Source organism: Salmo salar, chromosome ssa07 (genome assembly GCF_905237065.1).
Source record: "Salmo salar chromosome ssa07, Ssal_v3.1, whole genome shotgun sequence".
Taxonomy (NCBI): domain Eukaryota; kingdom Metazoa; phylum Chordata; class Actinopteri; order Salmoniformes; family Salmonidae; genus Salmo; species Salmo salar.
The window spans coordinates 165,001-184,504 of record NC_059448.1 but is presented as its reverse complement, the minus strand read 5'-3'; the positions used below and the strand labels follow the sequence as shown (position 1 = coordinate 184,504).

The following is a 19,504-nucleotide window of genomic DNA, read 5'->3' as shown; positions in this document are numbered from 1 at the left end:
TAATCTTCACCCCAGCACAGCCAGAAGAGGACTGGCCACCCCCTCATAGCCTGGTTCCGCTCTAGGTTTCTTCCTAGGTTCCTGCCTTTCTAGGGAGTTTTTCCTAGCCACCATGCTTCTACACCTGCATTGCTTGCTGTTTGGGGGTTTTAGGCTGGGTTTCTGTACAGCACTTGGAGATATCAGCTGATGTAAGAAGGGCTTTATAAATACATTTGTTATTATGAGCCGTCCTCCCCTCAGCAGCCTCCTCTGATATAGTTCTACGTCTGTCATATTGAGGTATCTAGCGATAAGTTCAACCTCATCAATCGAACGGATAGGTTTAAGCAATTATGGCAATTCCAAATGTCTTTAACTAGGAGGGGGAAGGATGGCCAGCCATACAGGAGGAGGAGGCCGTGCCGACCGAGATGCATGCTGGGCATTTTCGAAGTGAAGCACCTGACTTCCAGAAATCAACCAACACTTCTTGTGACGGGGAATTGTCAAGGAGATGGACAGCCGACCAAGTGAAATAACCTTTTTGTTTATCTATCACATTCCATTATATCTGGAATTATTATGATTTCAATGAATGTCTTATCAGAGAACACACGTTTCAATTCGTCACTGTTTGCTTAAAAAGGTCAGTACCCTTTCTAGCCTGCCAGAGGTTTCAAATCAAAATGTATTCATGAAGCCCTTCTTACATCAGCTGATATCTCAAAGTGCTGTACAGAAACCCAGCCTAAACCCCCCCCCCCCAAAACATTGTGCTAACAAACCTCCAAACGAGCTTCAATGCCATACAACTCTCCTTCCGTGGCCTCCAACTGCTCTTAAATGCTAGTAAAACTAAATACATGCTCTTCAACCAATCGCTGCCCGCACCCGCCCGCCCTTCCAGCATCACTACCCTGGACGGCTCTGACTTAGAATATGTGGACAACTACAAATACCTAGGTGTCTGGTTAGACTGTAAACTCTCCTTCCCGGACTCACATCAAACATCTCCAATCCAAAATTAAATCTAGGATCGGCTTCCTATTTCGCAACAAAGCATCCTTCACTCATGCTGCCAAACATACCCTCGTAAAACTGACCATCCTACCGATCCTCGACTTCGGTGACGTCATCTATAAAATAGCCTCCAACACTCAACAAATTGGACGCAGTCTATCACAGTGCCATCCGTTTTGTCACCAAAACCCCATACACTACCCACCACTGCGACCTGTATGCTCTCGTTGGCTGGCCCTCGCTTCATACTCGTCGCCAAACCCACTGGCTCCAGGTCATCTACAAGTCTCTGCTAGTTAAAGCCCCGCCTTATCTCAGCTCACTGGTCACCATAGTAACACCCACCCGTAGCACGCGCTCCAGCAGGTATATCTCACTGGTCACCCCCACAGCCAACTCCTCCTTTGGCCGCCTTTCCTTCCAGTTCTCTGCTGCCAATGACTGGAACGAATTGCAAAAATCTCTGAAGCTGGAGACTCATATCTCCCTCACTAACTTTAAGCACCAGCTGTCAGAGCAGCTCACAGATCACTGCACCTGTACATAGCCCATCTGTAAATAGCCCATCCAACTACCTCATCCCCATACTGTATTTATTTATTTATCTTGCTCCTTTGCACCCCAGTATCTCTACTTGCACATTCATCTTCTGTACATCCTACCATTCCAGTGTTTAATTGCTATATTGTAATTACTTCGCCACCATGGCCTATTTATTGCCTTAAATTACCTAATTTACACTCACTGTATATAGACTTTTTATTTTCTTTTGTTCTACTGTATTATTGACTGTATGTTTGTTTTACTCCATGTGTAACTCTGTGTTGTTGTATGTTGTCGAACTGCTTTGCTTTATCTTGGCCAGGTCGCAGTTGTAAATGAGAACTTGTTCTCAACTTGCCTACCTGGTTAAATAAAGGTGAAATAAAATAAATGAAAAACTATGGTGAATCACTAAAACAATACAGAAATACACTACGGAATAAGAAGGAACAGCAGGTCAGAAACCAGCTCAATGTAACTGAAGAATCCATAGAATCAAACCACTTCTGGGAAAATTGGAAAACACTAAACACACGACAACACAAAGAATTATCTATCCAAAACAGAGATGTCTGGGTAAACCACTTCTCCAATCTTATTGGCTCTATAACAAAGAACAAACAGCACAAATATATACATGATCAAATACAAATCTTAGAATCAACTATTAAAGGGGGAGGCTTGCAAGCCGAAGAACACCATCCCAACCGTGAAGCACGGGGGTGGCAGCATCATGTTGTGGGGGTGCTTTGCTACAGGAGGGACTGGTGCACTTCACAAAATAGATGGCATCATGAGGCAGGAAAATTATGTGGATATATTGAAGCAACATCTCAAGACATCAGTCAGGAAGTTAAAGCTTGGTCAGAAATGGGTCTTCCAAATGGAAAATGACCCCAAGCATACTTCCAAAGTTGTGGCAAAATGGCTTAAGGACAACAAAGTCAAGGTATTGGAGTGGCCATCACAAAGCCCTGACCTCAATCCTATAGAAAATTTGTGGGCAGAACTGAAAAAGTGTGCACGAGCAAGGAGGCCTACAAACCTGACTCAGTTACACCAGCTCTGTCAGGAGGAATGGGCCAAAATTCGGCCAACTTATTGTGGGAAGCTTGTGGAACGCTACCCGAAACGTTTGACCCAAGTTAAACAATTTAAAGGCAATGCTACCAAATACTAATTGAGTGTATGTAAACTTCTGACCCACTGGGAATGTAATTAAATAAATAAAAGCTGAAATAAATCATTCTCTCTACTATTATTCTGACATTTCACATTCTTAAAATAAAGTGGTGATCCTAACTGACCTAAGACAGGGGATTTTTACTAGGATTAAATGTCAGGAATTGTGAAAAACTGAATTTAAATGTATTTGGCTGAGGTGTATGTAAACTTCTGACTTCAACTGTACCTTGTCAGTTACACAACTGAATGCTTTCAACTGAAATTTAACCCAACCCCTCTGAATCAGAGGTGGAGGGGGAGAGAAGAGGGGAAGGAGGAGGAAGAGGAGGGATAGAGGGAGAGAGAGATGGAGGGGAGAGAAGAGGGGAAGGAAGAGGAAGAGGAGGGATAGAGGGAGAGAGAGAGGGGGGAGAGAAGAAGGGAAGGAGGAGGAAGAGAAGGGGAGGGACAGAAGGAGAGAGAGGGGGTAGAGAAGAAGGGAAGGAGGAGGAAGAGGAGGGATAGAGGGAGAGAGAGAGGGGGTAGAGAAGAAGGGAAGGAGGAGGAAGAGGAGGGATAGAGGGAGAGAGAGAGGGGGCTAGAGAAGAAGGGAAGGAGGAGGAAGAGGAGGGATAGAGGGAGAGAGAGAGGGGGTAGAGAAGAAGGGAAGGAGGAGGAAGAGGAGGGATAGAGGGAGAGAGAGAGGGGGCTAGAGAAGAAGGGAAGGAGGAGGAAGAGGAGGGATAGAGGGAGAGAGAGAGGGGGCTAGAGAAGATAGAGGGACTACACTCTTAATAAATTCCACTTATTTAAATGTATCTAAGTGTTAAGGAACTATAATGAGCCATTACATCACTTCCTGTTTCACTAGGGTATAAAAATGAGGTAACACACACATGCAATATCCCTTCGTCATCCAACACCATGAAGAAAAGAACTGGCAGTTCAAAAGAGACAGACGATCGTAGACCTTGATAAATCTGGTAACGGCTACAAGAAGATCCAACGAACGATTGAATATACCACTGGGCACTGTCAGGGCAATTATTAAAACATTCAAAAGATATGGAACAGTGTAAAACCTCACGGGTAGAGGACGCAAATGCATTTTGCCCCCCCAGGATGAGGAGGAGGATGGTGAGAGAAGGCCTTGGAGACGTCTTGGGGGGGGGGTCACCAGGTTTCAGAAAAGCAGCATCTGACGCCACGTCCACAACCACAGGAAAAGGGTTTCCAGAAGAAAGCCCTTTCTGATCCCCGAAGACACAGACGCTCTTGGAGTTTGCCAAACCGTTTATTTCAATTCTGACCGGAAGAAAACGCTCTCTGGTCAGATGAGACCAAAATTGAACGTTTCGGGCACGTTTGACGTCGAAAAAGAGAGAGACGCACCTCATACCCACGGTGAAATACGGTGATGTTTTAGGGCTGTTTTAATTCCAGGAGGTCCATAATAAATTCCACCAAGTTTCAGGCAATTCTGGCTGACAATCTGGTTTACAGGAAAAGACTCTTTCATTACCAGAGGTGGTGACACTTAAGGACTAAATGAGAAGTGCCAATAATTATGAAACCTCGATTTTGGCTAAATGTATTTTGCATTTAAATAATTGTATGATTTTGGTTGGTGTTCCATTGAAACATTAATAAAAGTACAGTATTTCTCAACATGTTGGTATTTTGAGTTTCTCTCTATAATTATATTGTTTATATATATATATATATATTATGTTTATGTATTGTTTGTGCCCACTGTACATTCGATTTGTTTAACACTTGTTTTTGGTTACTACATGATTCCATATGTGTTAATTTGATAGTTTTGATGTCTTCACTATTATTCTAGATTGTAGAAAATAGTAAAAAATAAAACAATAAACACTGGTACTGTACGTCTAGACGTAGAGAACGTCTCCATGATTAGATGTTTGAGGGACGACAGGAAGGAAGTTAACCAATAGATAAATCTGGTTGAGACATGTCTCGGTGCTCTGGGAACTGTGGTTTGTGTCTGTGTCTCTGTGTGTGTGTGTGTGTGTGTGTGTGTGTGTGTGTGTGTCTCTGTCTGTGTGTGTGTGTGTGTGTGTGTGTGTGTGTGTGTGTGTCTCTGTGTGTGTGTGTGTCTGTGTGTGTGTGTGTGTGTGTGTGTGTGTGTGTGTGTGTCTCTGTGTGTGTGTGTGTGTCTGTGTGTGTGTGTGTGTGTGTGTGTGTGTGTGTGTGTGTGTGTGTGTGTGTGTCTCTGTCTGTGTGTGTGTGCGTGTGTGTGTGTGCGTGTGTGTGTGTGTGTGTGTGTGTGTGTGTGTGTGTGTGTGTGTGTGTGTGTGTGTGTGTGTGTGTGTGTGTGTGTGTGTGTGTGTGTGTGTGTGTGTGTGTGTGTGTGTGTGTGTGTGTGTGTGTCTCTGTGTGTGTGTGTGTGTGTGTGTGTGTGTGTGTGTGTGTGTGTGTGTGTGTGTGTGTGTGTGTCTCTGTGTGTGTGTGTGTGTGTGTGTGTGTGTGTGTGTGTGTGTGTGTGTGTGTGTGTGTGTGTGTGTGTGTGTGTGTCTCTGCCAAATACACAGAACTAATCAAATAACCCAGAAAATCAAACATGGCTGCCATAGAATGTTGTAGTGTCACATAAATGGATCATAATGCCCCTCAATGTCCTTACTCTCTAAATACATCATCTGGTAGGTGGGTAGGTGGGTCTGTCTGTGGGTCTGTCTGTGTCTGTGGGTCGGTCTGTGGGTCGGTCTGTGGGTCGGTCTGTGGGTCTGTCTGTGGGTCGGTCTGTGGGTCTGTGGGTCTGTCTGTGTGTCTGTGGGTCTGTCTGTGGGTCTGTCTGTGTGTCTGTGGGTCTGTCTGTGGGTCTGTGGGTCTGTCTGTGTGTCTGTGGGTCTGTCTGTGTGTCTGTGGGTCTGTCTGTGGGTCTGTCTGTGTGTCTGTGGGTCTGTCTGTGGGTCTGTCTGTGTGTCTGTGGGTCTGTCTGTGTGTCTGTGGGTCTGTCTGTGGGTCGGTCTGTCGGTCTGTGGGTGAGCTACTCACAGCCTGGTTTCTCTTGACGGAGGCGATGCAGATCAGGCAGGTTATCGCACCGGACTGGAACGCATCACTCAGGTACTGACGAGTTCTCTCTAGGTCTGTTACATCGCCACCTGGAGGAAGGGGGGAGAGAGGAGAGAGGAGGAGAGAGGAGAGAGGGGGGGAGAGGGGAGAGAGGAGGGGAGAGAGAGGAGAGAGGAGGAAGGGGAGGGGAGGAGAGAGAGGAGAGGAGGGGAGGGGAGAGGGGAGAGGAGGAGAGAGGAGGAGAGAGGAGAGGGGAGGAGAGAGAGGAGAGAGGGGAGAGGGGAGGAGAGGGGAGGAGAGGGGAGAGGGGAGGAGAGAGAGGAGAGGAGGGGAGGAGAGAGGGATAGGAGAGAGGGGAGAGGAGAGAGGAGGGAGAGAGAGGAGAGGAGAGAGGGGAGAGGGGAGGAGAGGGGAGGAGAGGGGAGAGGGGAGGAGAGGGGAGGGGAGAGGGAGGGGAGAGAGGGGAGAGAGGAGAGGGGAGAGAGGAGAGGGGAGAGGGGAGGAGAGAGGAGAGGGAGGAGAGAGAGGAGAGAAGGGGAGAGGGGAGAGAGGAGGAGAGAGGGGAGAGGGGAGGAGAGAGGGGAGAGGAGAGGGGAGGAGAGAGGAGAGGGGAGGGGAGAGAGGAGGAGAGAGGGGAGAGAGGAGGAGAGAGGGGAGAGGGGAGGAGAGGGGAGAGAGGAGAGGAGAGAGGAGGAGAGGGGAGAGAGGAGGGGGGAGAGAGGAGAGGAGAGAGGAGAGGGGAGGGGAGAGAGGAGGAGAGAGGAGAGGGGAGAGACAGATATCAGGGGGTCTGATGGTGACTACGACAGCAGGGGGTCTGATGGTGACATCAAGGGGTCAATTTAACCTTGCGCAATACCCTAGATGCAGTTGCACCCCTAAAAACTAAAAACATCTGTCATAAGAAACTAGCTCCCTGGTATACAGAAAATACCCGGGCCCTGAAGCTTCCAGAAAAATGGAACGGAAATGGCCTCTTGGGGATGTCATTCGAAAACATAATGTTAAATTTCACTGCTATGCGGACGACACAGAGCTGTACATTTCAATGAAACATGGTGAAGCCCCAAAATTGCCCTCGCTAGAAGCCTGTGTTTCAGACATAAAGAAGTGGATGGCTGCAAACTTTCTACTTTTAAACTCGGACAAAACAGAGATGCTTGTTCTAGGTCCCAAGAAACAAAGAGATCTTCTGTTGAATCTGACAATTAATCTGGATGGTTGTACAGTCGTCTCAAATAAAACTGTGAAGGACCTCGGCGTTACTCTGGACCCTGATCTCTCTTTTGAAGAACATATCAAGACTGTTTCAAGGACAGCTTTTTTCCATCTACGTAACATTGCAAAAATCAGAAACTTTCTGTCCAAAACTGACGCAGAAAAATTAATCCATGCTTTTGTTACTTCTAGGTTGGACTACTGCAATGCTCTACTTTCCGGCTACCCGGATAAAGCACTAAACAAACTTCAGTTAGTGCTAAATACGGCTGCTAGAATCCTGACTAGAACCAAAGAATTTGATCATATTACTCCAGTGCTAGCCTCCCTACACTGGCTTCCTGTTAAGGCAAGGGCTGATTTCAAGGTTTTACTGCTAACCTACAAAGCATTACATGGGCTTGCTCCTACCCATCTCTCCGATTTGGTCCTGCCGTACATACCTACACGTACGCTACGGTCACAAGACGCAGGCCTCCTAATTGTCCCTAGAATTTCTAAGCAAACGGCTGGAGGCAGGGCTTTCTCCTATAGAGCTCCATTTTTATGGAATGGTCTGCCTACCCATGTGAGAGACGCAGACTCAGTCTCAACCTTTAAGTCTTTACTGAAGACTTATCTCTTCAGTAGGTCCTATGATTGAGTGTAGTCTGGCCCAGGGGTGTGAAGGTGAACGGAAAGGCTGGAGCAACGAACCGCCCTTGCTGTCTCTGCCTTGCCGGTTCCCCTCTTTCCACTGGGATTCTCTGCCTCTAACCCTATTACAGTGGCTGAGTCACTGGCTTACTGGTGCTCTTCCATGCCGTCCCTAGGAGGGGTGCGTCACTTGAGTGGGTTGAGTCACTGACGTGGTCTTCCTGTCTGGGTTGGCGCCCCCTTGGGTTGTGCCATGGCGGAGATCGTTGTGGGCTATACTCGGCCTTGTCTTAGGACGGTAAGTTGGTGGTTGGAGACATCCCTCTAGTGGTGTGGGGGCTGTGCTTTGGCAAAGTGGGTGGGGTTATATCCTGCCTGTTTGGCCCTGTCCGGGGTATCATCGGATGGGGCCACAGTGTCTTCTGATCCCTCCTGTCTCAGCCTCCAGTATTTATGCTGCAGGAGTTTATGTGTCGGGGGCTAGGGTCAGTCTGTTACATCTGGAGTATTTCTCTTGTCTTATCCGGTGTCCTGTGTGTATTTAAATATGCTCTCTCTAATTCTCTCTTTCTCTCTTTCTGTCTTTCTCTCGGAGGACCTGAGCCCTAGGACCGTGCCTCAGGACTACCTGGCATGATTACTCCTTGCTGTCCCCAGTCCACCTGGCCGTGCTGCTGCTCCAGTTTCAACTGTTCTGCCTGCGGCTATGGAACCCTGACCTGTTCACCGGACGTGCTTGTTGCACCCTCGACAACTACTATGATTATTATTATTTGACCCTGCGGGTCATTTATGAACATTTTAACATCTTGGCCATGTTCTGTTATAATCTCCACCCTGCACAGCCAGAAGAGGACTGGCCACCCCTCATAGCCTGGTTCCTCTCTAGGTTTCTTCCTAGGTTTTGGCCTTTCTAGGGAGTTTTTCCTAGCCACCCTATAGGTCGCCTATTCTCTTCACATCTGCATTGCTTGCTGTTTGGGGTTTTAGGCTGGGTTTCTGTACAGCACTTTGAGATATCAGCTGATGTAAGAAGGGCTATATAAATACATTTGATTTTGATTTGGGTCTGATGGTGACAACGACATTAAGGGGTCTGATGGGGACTACGACATTAAGGTGTCTGATGGTGACTACGACAACAGGGGGTCTGATGGTGACTACGACAGCAGGGGGTCTGATGGTGACTACGACAGCAGGGGGTCTGATGGTGACTACGACAGCAGGGGGTCTGATGGTGACTACGACAGCAGGGGGTCTGATGGTGACTACGACAGCAGGGGGTCTGATGGTGACTACGACATTAAGGGATCTGATGGTGACTACGACAGCAGGGGGTCTGATGGTGACTACGACAGCAGGGGGTCTGATGGTGACTACGACATTAAGGGGTCTGATGGTGACTACGACAGCAGGGGGTCTGATGGTGACTACGACAGCAGGGGGTCTGATGGTGACTACGACATTAAGGGATCTGATGGTGACTACGACAGCAGGGGGTCTGATGTTTGTGTGTAAGTCTAACACCATGAGCCTGAAAGCTGCTATGCGATTCGCGCCGTGAGACAGAAAGACTGACTGACCTTAAAAAGCAACTTGTGTGTCATCGATATGAGTCACAAACATTTATTAGAGTCGACATTTACTACAAAGTGTAACTAGGATAATTTCGGTGGTCAAGTCAGTCTCGTCCAAAACAGAGATTTGTGAGAAGATCGGAGAGGGGGGGGGGAACGATACGACAAAGAATGAAGGGTATTTAACAAATATCCATGGGTTTAAATTCTGCCCACATGACCACAGCCGGCAGTAAAAATCAACTCTGAGCATAACTGCAAGTGACCAAATCCCTATGGGGATAGTTAGGGACCGTCACTAAATTACACAACGGGACAAAAAAATGTTAAAATGTCAATAGCTCCTAAATTTAAATGACTTAAAAACCTTTAACTATAAATTGTAGAAATACGGATATTGAAAACATTTTAACGAGACAACTAAAATATTGTTCCCCCCATTTACATTGTGTAATTTATCCCCAGAAAGTTCCAGAAAGACAGAAGATCTAATGGTTTATTAACAGGCTGATGTTGTCGTCTCTCACCGGTCTGGTCCGTGTAGGTGGTGAGCGCGGAGGCCAGAATCTTCCCTCGTTTACCGTCCTTCACCTGGACCTTCCCACCGTCATCAACTATATCATCGGCATCCTCGTCTGAGGAGGAGCTGTACTGGCTCTGAACCAATCGCTGAGCAGCAGCCTGGTTGGACTTCCTGATCTCCTCGAACTTGGATTGGCTCGACGCAGCTGTCGATAAATAAATACAAGTAATCGATCAATCAATCCAGATTATCAATCAAGGCAGATAATTAATCAGTCAGTCGATCAGTCAGTCAGTCAGCAAGCACACTGACAGAGTCTCTCTCACCCTCTCTCACTCTCTCTCTCTCTCTCTCACTCTCTCTCACACTCTCTCACTCTCTCTCTCTCTCTCTCTCTCTCTCTCACCCTCTCACTCTCTCTCTCTCTCTCACCCTCTCTCTCTCTCTCACACTCTCTCACCCTCTCTCTCTCTCTCACACTCTCTCTCTCTCTCTCTCACTCTCTCACTCTCACTCTCACTCTCTCACCCTCTCTCTCTCTCTCTCACTCTCTCACCTCTCACCCTCTCACTCTCTCACCCTCTCTCTCACCCTCTCTCTCTCACTCTCTCACTCTCTCCCTCTCTCTCTCTCTCACCCTCTCTCTCTCTCTCTCTCTCTCTCTCTCTCTCTCACCCTCTCTCTCTCTCTCACCTCTCACACTCTCTCACTCTCACCCTCTCTCACCCTCTCTCTCTCTCTCTCACTCTCTCACTCTCACCCTCTCTCACCCTCTCACTCTCTCACCCTCTCACCCTCTCTCACTCTCTCTCTCTCTCACTCTCACCCTCACTCTCTCACCCTCTCTCTCTCTCTCACACTCTCTCACTCTCTCACCCTCTCTCTCTCTCTCTCTCTCTCTCTCTCTCTCTCTCTCTCTCTCTCACCGTGTTGTGAAGGTGCTGCCATGTTCTTCCCTCTGTTAACAGGGTGTAGCTGTGTAGGACCAGTAGTGTTCTTCCCCCTCCCATCTCCTCCTCTCCCATCTCCCCCTCTCCCCCTCCCATCTCCTCCTCTCCCCCTCCCATCTCCAGCCCACACACCACTCGGTGTGTTAGCGGATTCTGTTGCCCTCTCTCTCTGAGGTCGTGACGCTTGACCCTGTGGCTGACCCCGGCCACGACCCCGACCCTGCTGACGCCAGGCCGGATCCATGGCGATGACCTGCCACATCACAATACAGGACATTAAAGAACACGTGGTCGATGACACATATATATGATAAGTGAGTGTTTCTGTTTTACCAAAGACCAGTGGTTCATATTGTATGGACCTTATTATCCCAACACCTAGCAACCCCATAAAGAGGATCTTCTTGCAGCTGTGACAGCTTTAATATCTCAAATATTTTTAATTGTGCTCCAAAATGTATTCTTTATTTTATTTTAAAACATTTTTAAACAGGTGTTCCTTGTAAAAGGGGTCAGTGTAGAGCCCTGTGCACTATATTATAGGGTGCCATTTGGGACACCTACTGTTCCATACAGTAGGTACTGTTACTACTCATCAGACTGACTTCCTCCTACAGTCTTTATGTCTCTCTCTACAACCCCTGCCAGAAAAACCTATGGAGACTAAATCCGTCCCAAATGGCAACATATTCCCTATGTAGTGCGCTAAAAAAAAAATTATACAGGTCCTTGGGATATACGCCTGACTGCGAGAGAAGGGGACTTCCATGCCCCGGCTGTGAACATGCAGACAGCTACTAAACACTACAAATTGATAGTCCCATATCAGATTTATCCAGAAAGCAGATTTACACGTCTGAATGAGTTAGCATCATATACCACCACAGGGCTAGCTAACAAACTAGCCGACAGTTTTACTAGTGAGAAAAGCTATAGTTGGCTGTTTTAAAAAGGAGTTATCGCTGAGCTAGCGAGTTCACCAAGGCTTGAACGAAATATTATATATCTCATTGCAAGTTCATGTTGTTGGTGACAGCTAATAGCTAGCCGGCTAGCTAATGGCTAGCTCGCTATGTCGTTCAAGGAAAGTGATAGCGACTCTAACTAATCACAACAAATATACAACTGTAATATTCATAACACAAACATGCATTACACTACTGAACTTTGAGGAATTAACAAACCTATGAATTGTGTAATATTGTTTTGTTTCATGTAGACATACCAGACCGTTTCACCTACACACCGCTCGCCTACACAGGACCCACTCACTGCGCAAACTCCGACCACTGCGGTGCACGCTGGGAATTGTAGTGATTAACAATAGTCGTTTGTCGTTTCACTCAATGGTGAGCCGGTGTCTCAAAAACTACAAGTCCAAAAGTATTAACGAAGTAAAAGGGGGCTTTGCAACGTGTCAAACCAACGCTGTGTTAGAAGTCCACTACACGTAATGTTGGGTTACGGATGTAACCTTAGTTCACTGTGTGGTGTAACTGGAAATTAAACGATTTATGGAAACACCTCCTCATACGATTTGATTGAGATGCTGAATATGTTTACTGGCTGTTATTCCACTAAGAACTAGGCTGGACAAATGACATTTATAACAACGCTTTTTTCTGATTAAAAAAAAAAATAAAAATTTAAAAAAACGAGTTCATTGCATCCACTGTGGACACCAGTTTCATAATATCACCATATTTCCCAGCTGCTTGCCGTCGTTTTTGAAGTCAACACGGAAAAACAGGCTTTGTTTTAAGGCATTTTTAAGGCACCCTGCAAGCTCCTATTAGTTCTATTGAGCACCAACTCGCCTTCTGAACGTTCTATTGTCCAGCCTACTAGAACCCCACGGAGGAAAGGCATGTAACGGTTGGCGACCCGTTAATCTACTCAGAGAACCACGTTTACACCCGTAACCCAACAATCTCGTAGCGGGTCGCCAAATGACCTTTTGGGAGAGGCTGTACCAAAGAGGTCGTTCGGACAACAGTGGGATATAACTCAACTTAGTCCAGATGAGTCCCTGGGACATTTTTTTGTATACGCCACAGGATGTAAAATAACATAATTACCCAATAGGGTAAAACAGAATTTCAACTGTGGCCTACAACCGAATACACAAGCAAGCTGAAAGCTGTAGTTTACAACATGAGGCTTCAAACAGCCTCACTGATGCTTGATAAGTGGTTGATTTTGCAAATACGGACATTTTTATGTCTCAGGGTTTGATTTTTAAGACAAAATGTTAATTTAGATTTTTTTTAAATTTTATTTCACATCCATTAAGTAGAGACTAAAATAACCTTAAACTTTTTTTTTTTTCAGCTTTCAAAATATTGAATGCACCTGTTTAAAAAGAGAGTTAATAAATTAATACATGGAAACTATATAGAGTGAATTCAGAGAGTGTTCAGACCCCTTGACTTTTTCCACATTTTGTTACATTACAGCCTTATTCTAAAATGGGGAAGGGGAAAGGGGGGATACCTGGTCAGTTGTCCAACTGAATGGCTTCAACTGAAATGTGTCTTCCGCATTTAACCCAACCCCTCTGAATCAGAGAGGTGTGGGGGGGGGTTGCCTTAATTGACATCCACATCGATTAAATAAATACAAATCCTCATCAATCTACACACTGCCCAATATTGACAAAATGAAAACAGGTTTTTAGAATTTTTTGGGGGGCAAATATATGAAAAAAAACAAACAGAAATCCCTTATTTACATAAGTATTCAGACCCTTTGTTATTAGACTCTAAATTGAGCTCAGGTGCTTCCTGTTTCCATTGATCATCCTTGAGATGTTTCTACAACTTGATTTGAGTCCACCTGTTGGTAAATTCAATTGATTGGAAAGGCAAACATCTGTCTATATAAGGTCACATAGTTGAATGTGAATGTCAGAGCAAAAACCAAGCCATGAGGTCGAATGAATTGTCCGTAGAGCTCCGAGACAGGATTGTGTCGAGGCACAGATCTGGGGAAGGGTACCAAAAGATTTCTGCAGCATTGAAGGTCCCCAAGAACACAGTGGCCTCCATCATTCTTAAATGGAAGAAGTTTGGAACCACCAAGACTCTTCCTAGAGCTGGCCGCCCGGCCAAACTGAGCAATCAGGGGAGAAGGGCTTTTGGTCAGGGAGGTGACCAAGAACCCGATGGTCACTCTGACAGAGCTCCAGAGTTAACCCATTCCCCAGGTGCTCTCATTTGTTGACTTCTGTAACCGAAAAAGCCTTGGTTTCATGCATGTTAACATTAGAAGCCTCCTCCCTAAGTTTGTTTTATTCACTGCTTTAAGCACACTCTGCCAACCCTGATGTCCTAGCCGTGTCTGAATCCTGGCTTAGGAAGGCCACTAAAAAAATCTGAGATTTCCTTCCGCAAAAACAACATTTTCCGTCAAGATAGAAATGCCAAAGGGAGAGGAGTTGCAATCTACTGCAGAGATAGCTTGCAAAGTTCTGTCATACTTTCCAAGTCTATGCCCAAACAGTTTGAGCTTCTAATTAAAAAAATGAATCTCTCCAGAAATAAGTCCTTCACTGTTGCCGCCTGTTACAGACCCCCCTCAGCTCCCAGCTGTGCCCTGGACACCATATGTGAATTGATTGCCCCCCATCTATCTTCAGAGTTCGTTCTGTTAGGTGACCTAAAATGGGATATGCTTAAAACCTGTTAGGGATAAGGGCAGTATTTTCACGTTCGGGTGAAAAGCGTGCCCAGAGTAAACTGCCTGCTACTTGCGCCCAGAGTCAAATATTTGCATATTATTAGTAGAGTTGGATAGAAAACACTCTGAAGTTTCTAAAACTGTTTGAATGATGTCTGTGAGTATAACAGAACTCATATGGCAGGCAAAAACCTGAGAAAAATCCAACCAGGAAGTGGGACATTTGAGAGTTGTAGTTTTTAAGTGATTGCCTATCCAAACTACAGTGTCTGTGGGGTCATTTTGCACTTCCTAAGGCTTCCACTAGATGTCAACAGCCTTTAGAACCTTGTTTCATGCTTCTACTGTTACTGGGGAGAGAATAAGAGACCATTCAATCAGTGGACTGCCTGATGCCAATGAGTTGTTTACTGCGCATTCACGCAGGTGCGCCGTTCCTTCTTTTTCCTCTGTAATGAATATGCTATTGTCCGGTTGGAATATTATCGAATATTTATGATAAAAAGACCCTAAGGATTGATTGTAAACATCGTTTGACATGTTTCTACGGACTGTAATGGAACTTTTTGACTTTTCATCTCGGGTTTTACACTCGCGCATTATGCCTTTGGAATAGTGGTCTGAACGCGCGAACAAAACGGAGGTATTTGGACATAAATATGGAGTTTATCGAACAAAATGAACATTTCTTGTGGAAGTGGGAGTCCTGGGAGTGCATTCCGACGAAGATCAGCAAAGGTAAGTGAAGATTTATAATACTATTTCAGAGTTTTGTTGACTCCAGAACTTGGCGGGTATCTGTATAGCTTGCTTTGGTGGCTGAGCTCTGTACTCAGAATATTGAACAATGTGCTTTCGCCGTAAAGCTATTTTGAAATCTGACACATCGGTTGCATTAAGGAGAAGTGTATCTATAATTCTTTCAATAACTGTTGTACATTTTATCAACGTTTATGATGAGTATTTTTGTAAATTGATGTGCTCATTCACCGAACTTTTGGGAGGCAAAACATTTTCTGAACATCACGCGCCAATGTAAAATGGGGTTTTTGGATATAAATATGAACTTTATCGAACAAAACATACATGTATTGTGTAACATGAAGTCCTATGAGTGCCATCTGATGAAGATCATCAAAGGTTAGTGATTAATTTTAGCTGTATTTCTGGTTTTTGTGACGGCTCTCCTTGCTTGGAAAATGGCTGTGTGGTTTTTCTTGACTCGGCAATGTCCTAACATAATCTAATGTTATGCTTTCGCCGTAAAGCCTTTTTGAAATCGGACAATGTGGTTGGATTAATGAGAAGTGTAGCTTTAAAATGGGATATAATTGTTGTATGTTTGAGAAATTTGAATTATGAGATTTTTGTTGTTTTGAATTTGCCGCCCTGCTATTTCACTGGCTGTTGAATAGTGTGTCCCGCAGGTGGGACGCTAGCATCCCACATACCCCAGAGAGGTTAAGTTTTCTGTTCGTTTCACAAGAAAACATATTTTGCATCTTCAAAGTGGTAGGCATGTTGTGTAAATCAAATGATACGACCATCTATTTTAATTCCAGGCTGTAAGGCAAGAAAATAAGAAAACTGCCAAAGGGGGGTGAATACTTTTGCAAGCCACGGTACCCCCTACGCTCCGTATTCTCCCTGGTTAAAAGCAGAATCCAGAAGCAGACCAGGACAAGGTGAGTAGAACGAAGGTATGAGGTATTTATTTACAGACTCCAATGTGAAAGCAGAATAATCCAGGAGACGGAGCCGGGAGCGGAGGTGAGTTGGTGAGAGTGAAGCCACCCGACGACCAGGCAGGAAGTGGGGTTGAACGTTTCCCGGGAGAATGACTGTAGACAGAGTAAACGGAGGCAAAAAAAAACAACACAGAACAACAAAAGTAACTCTAGTAAACTTGAGGTTGATACGCACAACTGTTCATTGCTAACGATCCGGGCAGGGAATGGATCTCAGTGTAACCGATGGGGAAATGGCTAGCTAGTTAGCGGTGGTGTAACCGATGTGAAATGGCTAGCTAGTTAGCGGTGGTGTAACCGAGTGAAATGGCTAGCTAGTTAGCGGTGGTGTAACCGAGTGAAATGGCTAGCTAGTTAGCGGTGGTGTAACCGATGTGAAATGGCTAGCTAGTTAGCGGTGGTGTAACCGATGTGAAATGGCTAGCTAGTTAGCGGTGGTGTAACCGATGTGAAATGGCTAGCTAGTTAGCGGTGGTGTAACCGATGTGGAAATGGCTAGTTAGTTAGCGGTGGTGTAACCGATGTGAAATGGCTAGCTAGTTAGCGGTGGTGTAACCGATGTGGAAATGGCTAGCTAGTTAGCGGTGGTGTAACCGATGTGGAAATGGCTAGCTAGTTAGCGGTGGTGTAACCGATGTGGAAATGGCTAGCTAGTTAGCGGTGGTGTAACCGATGTGAAATGGCTAGCTAGTTAGCGGTGGTGTAACCGATGTGGAAATGGCTAGCTAGTTAGCGGTGGTGCGCGCTAATAGCGTTTCTATCAGTGACGTCACTCGCTCTGAGACCTTGAAGTAGTAGTTCCCCTTTGCGTTGCAAAGGGCCGTGGGCTTTTGTGGCGCGATGGGTAACGATGCTTCGTGGGGTGTCAGTTGTTGATTGTGCGCAGAGGGTCCCTGGTTCAAGCCCAGGTTTGGGGCGAAGAGAGGGACGGAACCTACACTGTTACATCAGCTCAGAGCTTATGAAGAGGAGAGGTGATGATCAGGACCAGGTGTGTGTGCAGACGGCTGATGAGATGCGGGTAATCGAGAGATCACCCCGCTTAGCTTCGTCGCCCCGGCAACCAGACAGGGTGCGTTCAGGAACCTCAGGAAACGGACTCAGGAAGCGGGATTCATGACACCACCGCAGAAAGCACTGAGCTAGGCTGAAACACCTGCATTTTGGAGCTGCCTCACTTCAGAAAGCAAGATAGAGACCATGCAGTTTTATTAACTCTATGATATACAGTACCAGTCAAAAGTTTGGACACACCTAGCCAGCCACCCTAGTCGAAGACTGTTCTCTCTGCTACCGCACGGCAAGCGGTACCGGAGCGCCAAGTCTAGGTCCAAGAGGCTTCTAAACAGCTTCTACCCCCAAGCCATAAGACTCCTGAACATCTAATCAAATGGCTACCCAGACTATTTGCTTTGCCCCCCCCCCCCCCCTTACTCTTTTACACTGCTTCTATTCTCTGTTGTTATCTATGCATAGTCACTTTAATAACGCTAACTACATGTACATATTACCTCAATTACCTCAACACCGGTAGCCCCTGTATATAGCCTCCACATTGACTCTGTACTGGTACACCCTGTATATAGTCTCCACATTGACTCTGTACCGTAATACCCTGTATATAGCCTCCACATTGACACTGTACCGGTACCCCCTGTATATAGCCTCCACATTGACTCTGTACCGGTACCCCCTGTATATAGCCTCCACATTGACTCTGTACCGGTACCCCCTGTATATAGCCTCCACATTGACTCTGTACTGGTACCCCCTGTATATAGCCTCCACATTGACTCTGTACCGGTACCCCCTGTATATAACCTCCACATTGACTCTGCACTGGTACCCCCTGTATATAGCCTCCACATTGACTCTGTACCGTAACACCCTGTATATAGCCTCCACATTGACTCTGTACCGTAACACCCTGTATATAGCCTCCACATTGACTCTGTACCGTAATACCCTGTATATAGCCTCCACATTGACTCTGTACCGTAATACCCTGTATATAGCCTCCACATTGACTCTGTACCGTAACACCCTGTATATAGCCTCCACATTGACTCTGTACCGTAACACCCTGTATATAGCCTCCACATTGACTCTGTACCGTAATACCCTGTATATAGCCTCCACATTGACTCTGTACCGGTACCCCCTGTATATAGCCTCCACATTGACTCTGTACCGGTACCCCCTGTATATAGCCTCCACATTGACTCTGTACCGTAACACCCTGTATATAGCCTCCACATTGACTCTGTACCGTAACACCCTGTATATAGCCTCCACATTGACTCTGTACCGTAATACCCTGTATATAGCCTCCACATTGACTCTGTACCGTAATACCCTGTATATAGCCTCCACATTGACTCTGTACCGTAACACCCTGTATATAGCCTCCACATTGACTCTGTACCGTAACACCCTGTATATAGCCTCCACATTGACTCTGTACCGTAATACCCTGTATATAGCCTCCACATTGACTCTGTACCGGTACCCCCTGTATATAGCCTCCACATTGACTCTGTACCGGTACCCCCTGTATATAGCCTCCACATTGACTCTGTACCGTAACACCCTGTATATAGCCTCCACATTGACTCTGTACCGTAACACCCTGTATATAGCCTCCACATTGACTCTGTACCGTAATACCCGGTATATAGCCTCCACATTGACTCTGTACCGTAATACCCTGTATATAGCCTCCACATTGACTCTGTACCGTAATACCCTGTATATAGCCTCCACATTGACTCTGTACCGTAATACCCTGTATATAGCCTCCACATTGACTCTGTACCGTAACACCCTGTATATAGCCTCCACATTGACTCTGTACCGTAATACCCTGTATATAGCCTCCACATTGACTCTGTACCGTAATACCCTGTATATAGCCTCCACATTGACTCTGTACCGTAATACCCTGTATATAGCCTCCACATTGACTCTGTACCGTAATACCCTGTATATAGCTTCCACATTGACTCTGTACCGTAATACCCTGTATATAGCCTCCACATTGACTCTGTACCGTAATACCCTGTATATAGCCTCCACATTGACTCTGTACCGTAACACCCTGTATATAGCCTCCACATTGACTCTGTACCGTAATACCCTGTATATAGCCCCGCTATTGTTACTTTCTGCTGCTCTTTAATTTAATTTGTTTTTCTTACTTTTATTTAGGTATATATATATATATATATATATATATATGAGACTGAGACAGTGCTTCCTTATAAAATGTATTTATTGTGTTTATTGCATTGGTGCTTCAACTTCACCTTTATTCTTCCATCGCTCATCACTACGGTAACAATACTAGATGTTTTTATTTCCAACATATTACAACACAAATGATCCAACCAAACCACCAATTCACCTATCCATTGATCACCT

The 19,504-nt window shown here is 45.7% G+C and overlaps 1 protein-coding gene across 3 annotated transcripts in view; it reads right to left on the bottom strand.

Moving 5' to 3' along the window:
* The window catches only part of nfxl1 (nuclear transcription factor, X-box binding-like 1), a 99,188-nt gene extending 87,068 nt beyond the window's left edge, over nucleotides 1-12,120 (bottom strand). The window contains exons 1-4 of one of the 3 annotated variants that reach the window (XM_045721371.1): nucleotides 11,843-12,120; nucleotides 10,635-10,911; nucleotides 9,713-9,913; nucleotides 5,734-5,843 (exon numbers count right to left, since the gene is read on the bottom strand). In XM_045721371.1, coding sequence (XP_045577327.1) covers nucleotides 5,734-5,843; nucleotides 9,713-9,913; nucleotides 10,635-10,902 — 579 coding nt within the window. In that variant the 5' untranslated portion in view covers nucleotides 10,903-10,911; nucleotides 11,843-12,120. The remainder of the gene's footprint in view (nucleotides 1-5,733; nucleotides 5,844-9,712; nucleotides 9,914-10,634; nucleotides 10,912-11,842) is intronic. The other 2 variants (XM_045721369.1, XM_045721370.1) reach the window with 2 other exon arrangements.
* Nucleotides 12,121-19,504: the final 7,384 nt, after the last annotated feature.